Raw genomic sequence first — 12759 nt, forward strand, 5'->3', positions numbered from 1 at the left:
TTATACAAGGTCTCTTGAACAAGTTTAACAGTGAGCTTTGTTTGGCCATTTTACTTGTTTTTGCTAGCCAAGTCTTGGCTAACTAGCTAGCTAACGCTGAGTAGCCAACACAGTGTAGCCTAGCCGACACAGTGATAAGCTACTGTTTCCTGCACATGGTATCAGTGTGAAGTGACACGTGCCAGAACCCGTCCATTATTTTGAAATTGATAAGCTGTAAATAATCAAGCATAATTCAAATTCATTTGAATTCATGAATGGAATTGATTTTATGTACAGCACTAGATTTTTTGTAAGGTGTCCTGAAAGGCATCTTCCAAATAAAATGCATTATTCTTATTATTGTCTCTGAAGCCTGTGATAGAAAAATTGCATGTTTAGCTGATTTGTTTGATGTTAATAGTTAGCAATTAATACTTAACAAATAGGAGGATATTTCTGTCCTGTTAGTGTCTGTGTTTTTATGGTCTCCACTAATTCCCTGCAGCTAATCTGGGCATATGGTCACCAGAGACGGCTTGAGCTGACAAATTAGTTAAAGACTGCATTACATAGAAAATATGTGGTTGGTGTAACCAGGAGTTTAGAATAATTCTTCATTGTCTCTAAATCATCCTTGCATCTGGGAAACTAAGCCAGGGAGGGGTGAAGACATCACCCACGTGCAGATAACAAAAGAATGAACCCAGAGTGATTTATTTCCACGACAAGCCTCTGATTCTGTCTCTGATTCTGCAATTTCGAATCCAGCAACAGAAAGTTGTTTTTGAGATTTTTGTTTTAAGCCTATCCCAAACCTTAACCATTCAGAGTTAATGCCTAACTTTAAGATTTCGGAGTTAATGCATAAACTTAACCTTAAACACTTTGAAATTTGCAACAACTTCAAACTGTTATGTTTGAGAAACATGGACGAACGTCTAATTCTGACGTGAGACTGTGAGAGCCTGATGAGGCTTCGCTGTGTGGCTGTTGTTACCAAGTTGTATCCAGGCTGTATCACAACTGGCCAGGGGATTGGGAGTCCCACAGGGCGGCACACAACTGGCCAGGGGATTGGGAGTCCCATAGGGTGGCACACAACTGGCCAGGGGATTGGGAGTCCCATAGGGCGGCACACAACTGGCCAGGGGATTGGGAGTCCCATAGGGCGGCACACAACTGGCCAGGGGATTGGGAGTCCCATAGGGCGGCACACAACTGGCCAGGGGATTGGGAGTCCCATAGGGCGGCACACAACTGGCCAGGGGATTGGGAGTCCCATAGGGCGGCACACAACTGGCCAGGGGATTGGGAGTCCCATAGGGCGGCACACAACTGGCCCAGCGTCGTCCGGGTTTGGCCGTCATTGTAAATAAGAATTTGTTCTTAACAGACGTGCCTAGTTAAATAAATGTTACATTTAAAAAGAAAATGTAAGTGCCCTAGAGGAAAAAGCAAACACAGATTCATTCAATCCAAAGCCTACATGTAAAGAATATTAAAGAATGCATCTGTGATTTGTATTTATTGCAACTTTCTGAAGATGCAATGGCATGGGAATGCCTGTGTCTACCACTTTGTGCAGCCAGTTAATTTTTTAAATATATTTTTTTACATTTAAACTTTAACTAGGCAAGTCAGTTAACATTGCCGAAAAAGTCATTTCTAAAGGCCTTCCAGTAAACTTTCCAAATTAAATGTTAACTGCAAAGTAGGCTTACCTGGTAGAATGAATTGTATCAAATTGGGTGGTATTTTGTTTTGCAAACTCTGCTATTGCACATGCAGTACAGAAACACTGCCAGCCAAAAACCAGTCTCTTGATGTGCTCAATTGAAATTAAAAGGGGAACTAAAACCTGCAAAATAATAGTTTTATTTTCTTCCCCACACCTCAAAAGTGGTCTTCTGATGTGATTTAAGCTTTGTTGTACTTAGAAAAACAACAAAATTGCTTGTTGTATAAAAAAAGTTATTTTGAGAGTGAAAACTGACCTGTCAGTTATTTGATTGCTTCATTGCTTGCATAAATTTTAACACACGCATGCCCCGCACATACACCGTCAGATACAAGGCTTTTCCTCCTCCTCCTCCTCCTCATTGTCCTCCCTCCATGTTTCCTTCCAGCCTCCTCCCTTACCCTCAGGTAGGTTCCACAAAGCCAGTCCCAGTGCCTGAAGTAGGGGGCGTAGTTCCCCCTGTAGATGTGGTGGTGTGCCTGGTGGAAGGGGGCCCCTCCGAAACAGGGCAGCAGTCTATGGAGGGCCCAGGGCAGGTCATAACCACAGTGGTCCTCTACGGCCAGCCAGGTGTTGAGCAGGTGGAACAGGGCCTCGCTCAAAGGGTGGCAGCCCACCACCCAGGCACTGGTCAGGGCCAACACCTGCAGGGAGAGGAGCTCAGCCGGGCTGGCATCCTGGGCAATCAGGGCAAAGGTAATCCGGTTCTGGTGGTGAGCCTGATGGACCATCCGATACAGCCAAGGAACCCTGGGGACCATACAGACAGAACTTTGATGTGTATGCACTGTATTGTGTTGGTCTATAACTTTGTTGTCTGGGTTACAATTAAATTATCAAAAACATAGGTGTGTGGTGAATTAAGAGGAGTAGGCTTTAGTGATTGAACCAGTGACACCTCAAATCAAATCACATTTTATTGGTCACATACACATGGTTAGCAGATGTTATTGCCAGTTTAGCGAAACGCTTGTGAAATGCTCTGGTGATTGAACCAGTGACCCCTGCAGTTACAGGGCGAGCACACTCTTGGCAGATGCCATGATATGCTTACATACAGGAAGGCCCTGAGAAGCAGTGACATGCAGTCAGGGTAGGCAGTGCTTACCCTGTGATAATCTAAGAAAAAAAGCTGCTATGAAAAGCCAAATAAAAAAACACAATTATATAAATTATTCTTTTTTGTTATCTAATGTTTTTTCTCAATGATTTTAGTTGTTTTTATGCTCAATCTCAAGAGTTGCTAAAACTGCATCAAAACCTCAGGAAAGGAGCCAGGGTATTCATGCCTTCCTTCCTGACTCCAGTCACTGTTCAAATCACATTTTATTTGTCACATGCACCGAATACATGTGACAAATAAGTAAGCATTAAAGTGAAATGCTTACTTACAAGCCCTTAACCAACAACGCTTTAAGAAGTTAAGACAAAAAAAAGATAAGTAGAAAATAGAAAATAAAAGTAACAAATAATTAAAGAGCAGCAGTAAAATAAACAGTAGCGAGGCCATATACAGGGTGTACTGGTACAGAGTCAATGTGTGGGGGCACCGGTTAGTCGAGGTAATTGAGGTAATATGTACATGTAGGTAGAGTTAAAGTGACTATGCATAGATTATAAACAGAGAGTAGCAGCAGTGTAAAAGAGGGGCCTGGGTAGCCATTTGATTAGCTGTTCAGGAGTCTTATGGCTTGGGGGTAGAAGCTGTTAAGAAGCCTCTTGGACCTAGACATGGCGCTACGGTACCGCTTTCCGTGCGGTAACAGAGAGAACAGTTTATGACTAGGATGGCTGGAGTCTTTGACAATTTTTAGGGCCTTCCTCTGACACCGCCTGGTATAGAGGTCCTGGATGGCAGGAAGCTTGGCCCCAGTTACGTACGGACTACCCTCTGTAGTGCCTTGTGGTCAGAGGCCGAGCAGTTGCCATACCAGGCAGTGATGCAACTAGTCAGGATGGTCTCGATGGTGCAGCTGTAGAACCTTTTGAGGATCTGAGAACCCATGCCAAATCTTTTCAGTCTCCTGGGGGGGAATAGGCTTTGTCGTGCCCTCTTCACAACTGTCTTGGTGTGTTTGGACCGTGATAGTTTGTTGGTGATGTGGACACCAATGAACTTGAAGCTCTCAACCTGCTTCACTACAGCCCCATCGATGAGAATGGGGGCGTGCTCGGTCCTCCTTTTCCTGTAGTCCACAATCATCTCCTTTGTTTTGATCACGTTGAGGGAGAGATTGTTGTCCTGACACCACATGGCCAGGTCTCTGACCTCCTCCCTATAGGCTGTCTCATCGTTGTCGGTGATCAGGCCTACCATTGTTGTGTCATTGGCAAACTTGATGATGGTGTTGGAGTCGTACCTGGCCATGCAGTTATGAGTGAACAGGGAGTACAGGAGGAAACTGAGCATGTACCCCTGAGGGGCCCCCGTGTTGAGGATCAGCGTGGCAGATGTGTTGTTGTTTTTGTCTCACTGCTTTGCTTTATCTTGGCCAGGTCGCAGTTGTAAATGACAACTTGTTCTCAACTGGCCTACCTGGTTAAATAAAGGTGAAATAAAAAATGTTATAAAAAAAATACCACCTGGGGGCGGTCCATCAGGAAGTCCGGGATCCAGTTGCAGAGGGAGGTGTTTAGTCCCAGGGTCCTTAGCTTAGCGATGAGCTTTGAGGGCACTATGGTGTTGAACGCTGAGCTGTAGTCAATGAATAGCATTCTCACATAGAGATTGCATCATCTGTGGAGCTGTTTGGGCGGTATGCAAATTGGAATGGGTCTAGGGTTTCTGGGATAATGGTATTGATGTGAGCCATGACCAGCCTTTAAATGTCTTACGCACATCGGCTACGGAGAGCGTGATCACACAGTTGTCCGGAATAGCTGGTGCTCTCATGCATGTTTCAGTGTTACTTGCCTCGAAGCAAGCATAGAAGTAATTTAGCTCGTCTGGTAGGTTTGTGTCACTGGGCAGCAGGCGGCTGTGCTTCCCTTTGTAGTCTGTAATAGTTTGCAAGCCCTGCCACATCCGACGAGTGTCGGAGCCGGTGTAGTACGATTCAATCTTAGTCCTGTTTGCCTGTTTGATGGTTCGTCGGAGGGTATAGCGAGATTTCTTATAAGCTTCTGGGTTAGAGTCCTGCTCCTTGAAAGCGGCAGCTCTACCCTTTAGCTCAGTGAAGATGTTGCCTGTAATCCATTGTTTCTGGTTGTGGTATGTACGTACGGTCACTGTGGGGATGACGTCATCGATGCACTTATTGATGAAGCCAGTGACTGATGTGGTGTACTCCCCAATGCCATCGGAGGAATCCCAGAACATATTCCAGTCTGTGCTAGCAAAACAGCTCTGTAGCTTAGCATCTGCTTCATCTGACGAGACACTGTTGCTTCCTGCTTTAGTATTTGCTTGTAAGCAGGAATCAGGAGGATAGAATTATGGTCAGATTTGCCAAATGTTGGGTGAGGGAGAGTTTTGTACGCGTCTCTGTGTGTGGAGTAAATGTGGTCTAGAGTTTCTTTCCCTCTGGTTGCACATTTAACATGCTGGTAGAGATTAGGTAGAACGTTTTTGAGTTTCCCTGCATTAAAGTCCCCGGCTACTAGGAGCACCGCTTCTGGATGAGCATTTTCCTGTTTGCTTATGGCCATATACAGCTCATTGAGTGGGTTTTAGTCCCAGCATCGGTCTGCGGTGGTATATAGACAGCTACAAAAAATATAGATGTAAACTCTCTTGGTAAATAGTGTGGTCTACAGCTTATCATGAGATACTCCACCTCAGGCGAGCAAAACCTTGAGACTTCCTTAGATCACGCACCAGCTGTTGTTTACAAATATACATAGGACGCTGTTCTATCTTGCCGAAAAAGCATAGAACCTGCCAGCTGTATGTTAATCATGTCGTCGTTCAGATATTAAAGTTTTAAGATACAGTTTTTAATGTACCGTTGATAGGATATACGTTCTTGTAGTTCGTCTATTTTATTATCGATTGACTGATGGTAAAGGTAGGACTGATGGTAAAGGTAGATTACCCACTCGGCGACGGATCCTTACAAGGCACTCGGACAGTCGTCCACGATATCTCCGTCTTTTCCTCCTGCGAATGACGGGGATGAGGGCCCTGTTGGGCGTCCAAAGTAAATCCTTCCCGCCCGACTTGTTGAAGAAGAATTCCTCCAGTACGGGCTGAGTAATCGCTGCCCTGATATCAAGAAGCTCTTTTCGGTCATAAGACACAGTGGCAGAAACATTATGTACAAAATAAGTTACAAATAACGCAAAAAAAACCTACACAATAGCACAATTGGCTACAGGGTCGTAAAACGGCAGCCATCTTCTTTAGCGACATTATTATTTCCATGGGGAGGACAGGGTAAGCAAAAGAATCACTGCTTTGCCTATCTTCATTTGTTGCATTGAGACGATTTTACATGTTGTGCATGCGTATTGCCTAAACATTTGTGGGTAAGTCTGCGGTAAACTCTGCACATTTGGGCGTGTCTACATAATTCTACATAAGACAGCCGATCAGAGATCAGAGAAATGTTTGACAACACTTTGGACAATAGTGTTTCAATGAATGCCAGGTTTGATAATTTTGTTATCCTTGGCCATACAACGCTGTCACTGAGAGGTTCACCCTAAAAGACAGAGGAATAGACTTAATTTACTAGGAAAGGTAGGCCAAAACACATTTTCCTTCCAATTTGTGGGTTAGGCTACTGTTGAATGAAAATACATGTAGAGCAATAAAGTATTTTATTTATCTAGCTAGAATTTCATTTGAGACACTATTGACATTTTGAACTGCATTTTCAATAATTTTGATTGTTGATATGGACATTTTGTTAGAACATTATTTATTATACAGTACCAGTCAAAAGTTTGGACACACCTACTCATTCAAGTGTTTCTTTATTTTTACATTGTATAATAACAGTGAAGACATCAAAACTATGAAATAATTATGTTGCCAGTTGGTCTTTTACCAAATAGGGCTCTTCTGAACACCTCCCCTGCCTTGTCACAACACAACTGATTGGCTCAAACGCATTAAGAAGGAAAGTAATTCCACAAATTAACTTAACAAGGCACACCTGTTAATTGAAATGCATTCCAGATGACTACTTCATGAAGATGGTTGAGAGAATGCCAAGAGTGTGCAAAGCTGTCATCCAGGCAAAGGTTGGCTACTTTGAAGAATCTCAAATACAAAATATATTAAGATTTGTTTAACACTTTTTTGGTTACTATTATGTGTTATTTCATAGTTTTGATATATTCACTATTATTCTACAATGTAGAAAATAGTAAAAAAATAAAGAAAAACACTTGAAAGAGTAGGTGTATCTAAACTTTTGACTGGTGCTGTATATGTGTGTGTAATAATATTTCACATAATAATATTATCGTGTGTATGTGTGTGCGCGACGGGCAAACGCAGGGTGCATGTGACACGTCTAGTGCAGTAGTGCCTAGGTAGAGTTTAGTGGCATGCCCGCTTACCACATGTTTGCATACTCTCGCTTACAGCTCGCTGCCGCTGGCAAGCCCTTGTGGTGAATTGGGCAGCATCTTCATGCACAAGTCTCCCCTTGCCGGTACAAAGCCTCTCCATGACCAACACTCCTGTCAGGCCTCCTCACGGTGGCACACGTTAACTGGTTGTCTTGAAACTCCAGGCTAACCGGCAGGGGACCTGGGAGCAGCAGTGGGCCCCAGAGATGCATCTGTACAAGCCCACCTCTGTGTGGACACGTCCTGGCAGCAATCAACCACTGTCCCACTGCCTTGTGGGTTAATCTGGTACAACAAAGGCTAGGGGATCACACCCTGAGAGAAAAGAAGCGTGCTGGCGGCATGCGGTAGGCAGACGCCGACAGACTGGAGTTCCGGCAGCCTCCTGCAGCTGTGGAAAATACTGGTCGTCCTGGATTTCCCCCTTGTCACTGGACTTTCACCTTCCTACAGTGAAGTAGTGCTGTTGGGGATTGCACACCCTCAGCGGCACTTTAAATAACTTCCTTTGCGCAGGTATCGACTTCTGACCTTGGTGAAGCCATCAACCAGAAACCGGACTAAAGTCTGGCGGCGTTGGGGTGTCTGGTGATGGGGGCAGGAGTGAATGCACCAGGAGCCCTTAATCATACCCCTGCACGCCAGTGGCACAGGGCTACTATGGTCGCCAGCAGCTGGGACTTGAGTGGAAGCTGCTCTCGTCAGACCACTGTGTGACTGATTAGCCCTATTTAGGAGCCACACTGCTCACCCCAGCTGGGGAGAGGCCTAGAAAAGGTGGCCTAAAAATTGCCCACTCACTCCATCCTGGATAGGCTACTGTACCTATCGGGAGTTCCACTCAGCCGTCGAAAAATGCTAAAGAAAATAATTCCCCTGAGACTGGTGACATGGAACATCAGAACTCTTTTGGACACTGACAATAATAGCGATAGACTCCATCGGAGAACAGCTTTAATTGCTGCAGAACTAAAGCGCTACAACATTGACATTGCTTCCCTGAGTGAGACCAGGTTCCTGGATGAGGAGGGAGAAGGTTAAACCTTCTTCTGGAAAGGTTACCCTCCGGGTGGACAACATCAGCACGGTGTGGGACTGGCAATTGAGAACAGCCTTCTACCCAGCCTCACCGAAACACCTGTCAGCATAAGTGAAAGACTCATGTCTCTCCTTATCCCCCCAGCCAAGATGCGATATGGTACTTGTCTCAGTGGATACGCACCAACGCTACCATCTGAAAATGAGAGAAAGGACTGCTTCTACCAGTCACTAGATGAGGCAATTCAAAGCATCCCCATGAATGACAAGATCTTTCTGCTGGGTTGGCTCAACGCAAGGGTGGGCCAGAACAACAAAATATGGAGTGCTGGGTAGGCGTGGTGTTGGCCAGGTCAATGAGAACGGCATGAGACTGCTAACTCTATGTGCCGCGCATGATCTCATTGTCACTAACACCTTGTTCCAGCAGAAGAACAAATATCCAACATCATGGACGCACCCACACTCCAAACACTGGCACCTGATTGACTACGTCATAGTGAGACGTTCTGATACTAATGTCATCCTGCTGACACGTGCCATGAGAGGTGCAGAATGCTGGACAAATCACCGTATGATACTGGTTAATCTCCAGGTGAGAATAGGTCCTAATTTATGCCGACAAAAACGATATGCACAATTTCTACAACTCAACTAAAGCTATCTATGTCGCTCCATCACCCCCATGAAAACAGCTGATGGTCTGACTCTCTTGAAGGACCAAAACCAGATCCCGATGAAGTGACCTGACCACTTTGAAGCACTACTTAAATCAGCATTCTCCTAGAGACCACTCCTGGAAGAACTGCCTGTTTGTCCACCTATTTAAGACCTCAACCATTTGACAACCTTCCAATAGGTGTTATCAGCTATCTGTTCTCTCAAGAACAACAAGGCTCCTGGCGCTGACAGCATCCCGGCAGAACTACTTAAGAAGGGAGGTTATTTCTGCACCAGAACGCTCCACCAGTACATCACTGAGGTTTGGGACTGGGAGATCGTCCCTCAACAGTGGCAGGATGCAAACATTGTCATGATCAATAAGAACAAGGGTGACAAGTCCTTCTGCGCAACAGCCGGGGGATATCCCTTCTGGCTGTTGCCAGCAAGGTCCTGGCCAAGGTGATGCAACACTGGCTGGTGAACAACATCATAGAGGAACTGCTGCCAGAGTCACAATGCGGCTTAAGAAAGAACAGGAGTACGGTCGACATGACATTCACGGCAAGGCAACTCCAGGAGAAGTGAAGCTTTTTTTGATCGGGAACAAGCTGTCGTACACGTCAATCCAGAGCATCCCAAACATGCTCAATGGGTTACGTTTCTGGTGAGTATGCAGGCCATGGAAGACCTGGGACATTTTCAACTTCCAAGAATTGTGTACAGATCCTTGCGACATGGGATGTGCATTATCATGCTGAAACATGAGGTGATTGCCGCAGATGAATGGCATGACAATAGGCCTCAGGATTGCATTCAAATTGCCATCGATAAAATGCTATTGTGTTCTTTGTCCGTAGTTTATGCCTGCCCATACCATAACCCCACCATGGGGCACTCTGTTCACAACGTTGACCTCAGCAAACCGCTCGCCCACACGACACCATAGACACTCTCTGCCATCTGCCTGGTACAGTTGAAACCCGGATTCATCCATGAAGAGCACACTTCTCCAGCGTGCCAGAGGCCATCGAAGGTGAGCATTTGCCCACTGACGCCGAACTGCAGTCAGGTAAAGACGCTGATGAGGACAACAAGCAAGCAGATGAGTTTCCCCGAGTCGGTTTCTGACAGTTTGTGCAGAAAGTCTTTGGTTGTGCAAACCCACAGTTTCACCAGCTGTCCGGGTCGTTTGTCTCAAACGATCCCGCAGGTGAAAAAGCCGGATGTGGAGGTCCTGGGCTGGCTTTGGTGGACATTCCTGCAGTCAGCATGCCAATTGCACGCTCCCTCAAAACTTGAGACATCTGTGGCATTGTGTTGTGTGACAAAACTGCACATTTTAGAGTGGCCTTTTATTGTCCCCAGCACAAGGTGCACCTGTGTAATAATCATGCTGTTTAATCAGCTTCTTGATATGTTACACCTGTCAGGTGGATGGAATATCTTGGCAAAGGAGAAATGCTCAGTAACAGGGATGTAAACAAATTTGTGCACAACATTTGAGAGAAATAAGCTTTGTGTGTGTATGGAACATTTCTGGGATATTTTATTTCAGCTCATGAAACATGGGACCAACACTTTACTTGTTGCATTTATATTGTTGTTCAGTATAGTTGGATGAAATGTGTACATATTTTGGTATTTTACTGCCACCTATTGGTTGCAGTCTCATCCAGATCATCATGGCATTTGTGGTTCATTATGATAGCCACATTAGCCGCTAATTTGCGTTTCATTGTTGGGGGGTAAATACAGGCAATATATATATTGATAAGTCACCATGTCCTAGAGAGACTTACACAGTTATACAACTCGTCACGCCTGGGTAAAACCTACACCAAACACAGACCTTAAATTAAGTGTTTAGAAAATCCCCTATGGGAAAAATTTATGTTGGTAGCGGGGTCATTTTGTCAGATGATATGAAATATGCCACCATATTATGCACAACCTGAAGTGAATCACTACACATCAAAGTGCCTCATAAAAACAAAAAGCTTACCGATGCATGGAATAATGCCAGATGAAGAACAGCGCATCGAATAGAAGTAGGCACGCGATAACCTCCGCTATGAGCACTCTCCAGGATGGCGCAAGTTCTGGAAATATTGGATTTCGAACGCGTTGGTAAAGCGCGCTGGCCGGGAGAATAGTTGTCAGGTATTTGATAAAAATCCTCCAAAAACAGTCAACCCATCGCTGCAAACACAACCCCAACGGTTCAGCGTTCCTAGAGATCCTGTAGAAATGTATCCGTGGCCACAAACATCCCAACGCTTCAAATACTAGAAAAGGTGAGCAGAGGAGAATGTGGATGAGAAAAGCAAAGCATGCGGGCAGATAAGGTGACGTGAGGAACTCCCGTCGCGATCGCAGATCATCCCACAGCTCCTGGAGCAGTAATCTATCTCCATTTGGGTCCCCATGTTGATCAAAAGTACAATTCATGTCAGCCATAGGCTTCATATTTAATCAAATCAAATGTTCAACGGGAAGTGTTCTCAGTCAGCATCTAACCAAGTGTTGGCTATTTGAAATATCGGCAGTCCTCTCCAGCAATTTCAATCCAACTGAAAGTAGGTTATGAATTTAGTTATACAAATACTTATTTTCTCCTCCTTCATGGTTGGGAACACACCCACTGTGCACAGACATCAATTCAACTGTTGGTTCAATGTAATTTCATTGAAATCACGTGGAAACAACCTTGATTAAAAGTGTGTGCCTAGTGGGCAGGCTTGTCTGTTATTTGGTGGGAGGGTAGTAGATTCATAGCAGCAGTTAAATCTATGAGACAGTCAATCAGACTGTTTCCGATAACCAAAACTCTTGCATGGGGTCTCTTAAGGTCAGAGCCAGATTCAGAAATCATAGGCATGGGGCTTTGTTTTTTATAGCCCCCCACCCCTCTTCCCTGCACACTATCATTTTCTGTAATCACATCCTTCCACCAAGATGCAATCCGATGCTTGGTACATTTACTGTTGAAGAAAAAAAAACGTTATAATAAAGCCATAATGTTTGCCAAGTGGCATAGGCTACAGTTGAGCAGAGGCGATTTCAGGATTTCAAGACATAGATAAAATAATGTTTAGCAGGGTCTGGAAAAAATATGCCTTTTAATCTTTTTTAATAGCACACCAATGATCGAAATGAGTGGCTACTCTGACTGACAAAGTGATATCAATCTGGTCTTCAATTCGAACAAACAATAGCCCAGGCCAATGAACACAGATTGTACAATATTAGGAGGATATACAGTACCAGTCAAAAGTTTGGACACACCTACCTACTCATTCAAGGGTTTTTCTTAACTTTTAGTATTTTCTAGATTGTAGAATAATAGTGAAGACAAAACCATGCAATTACACATATGGAATAATGTAGTAAAAGTGTTAAACAAATCAAAATATATTTTATATGTGAGGTTCTTCAAAGTAGCCACCCTTTGCCTTGATGACAGCTTTGCACACGCTTGGCATTCTCTCAACCAGCTTCATGAGGTAGTCACCTGGAGTTTCAATGGCATTTCTGGCATTTCAATTAACAGGTGTGCCTTGTTAAAAGTTAATTTGTGGAATATCTTTCTTTCTGCGTTTCAGACAAACAGTTATGTTGTAACAAGGTAGTTGTGGTATACAGAAGATAGTCCTATTTGGTAAAAGACCAAGTCCATATTATGGCAAGAACAGCTCAAATAAGCAAAGAGAAACGACAGTCCATCATTACTTTAAGACATGAAGGTCAGTCAATCTGGAAAATGTAAAGAACTTTGAAAGTTTCTTAGGAGGCCATTCCTTCTCTTGCTAGAACAAAAT

The 12759-nt window shown here is 44.3% G+C and overlaps 1 protein-coding gene across 1 annotated transcript; it reads right to left on the reverse strand.

The window, feature by feature from the left end:
* Nucleotides 1–1582: 1582 nt before the first annotated feature.
* Nucleotides 1583–11647, reverse strand: ch25hl3 (cholesterol 25-hydroxylase like 3). The gene is made up of 2 exons (XM_029763367.1): nucleotides 10944–11647; nucleotides 1583–2470 (listed from the first exon to the last, which is right to left on the reverse strand). Exons 1-2 carry the CDS (start codon nucleotides 11405–11407, stop codon nucleotides 1984–1986), a joined length of 951 nt encoding a protein of 316 aa, XP_029619227.1. The 5' UTR covers nucleotides 11408–11647; the 3' UTR covers nucleotides 1583–1983.
* Nucleotides 11648–12759: the final 1112 nt, after the last annotated feature.

This window comes from Salmo trutta, chromosome 9, assembly GCF_901001165.1.
Source record: "Salmo trutta chromosome 9, fSalTru1.1, whole genome shotgun sequence".
Lineage (NCBI taxonomy): Eukaryota > Metazoa > Chordata > Actinopteri > Salmoniformes > Salmonidae > Salmo > Salmo trutta.

Bases quoted from the DNA above. Each gene is read 5' to 3' on its own strand.
- ch25hl3 (XM_029763367.1), bottom strand. From the start codon at position 11,407: ATGAAGCCTATGGCTGACATGAATTGTACTTTTGATCAACATGGGGAC. The intron at 2,471-10,943 runs GTAAGCTTTTTG...TATGGTCCCCAG, and splicing joins TGGCATTATTCCATGCATCG to GGTTCCTTGGCTGTATCGGA.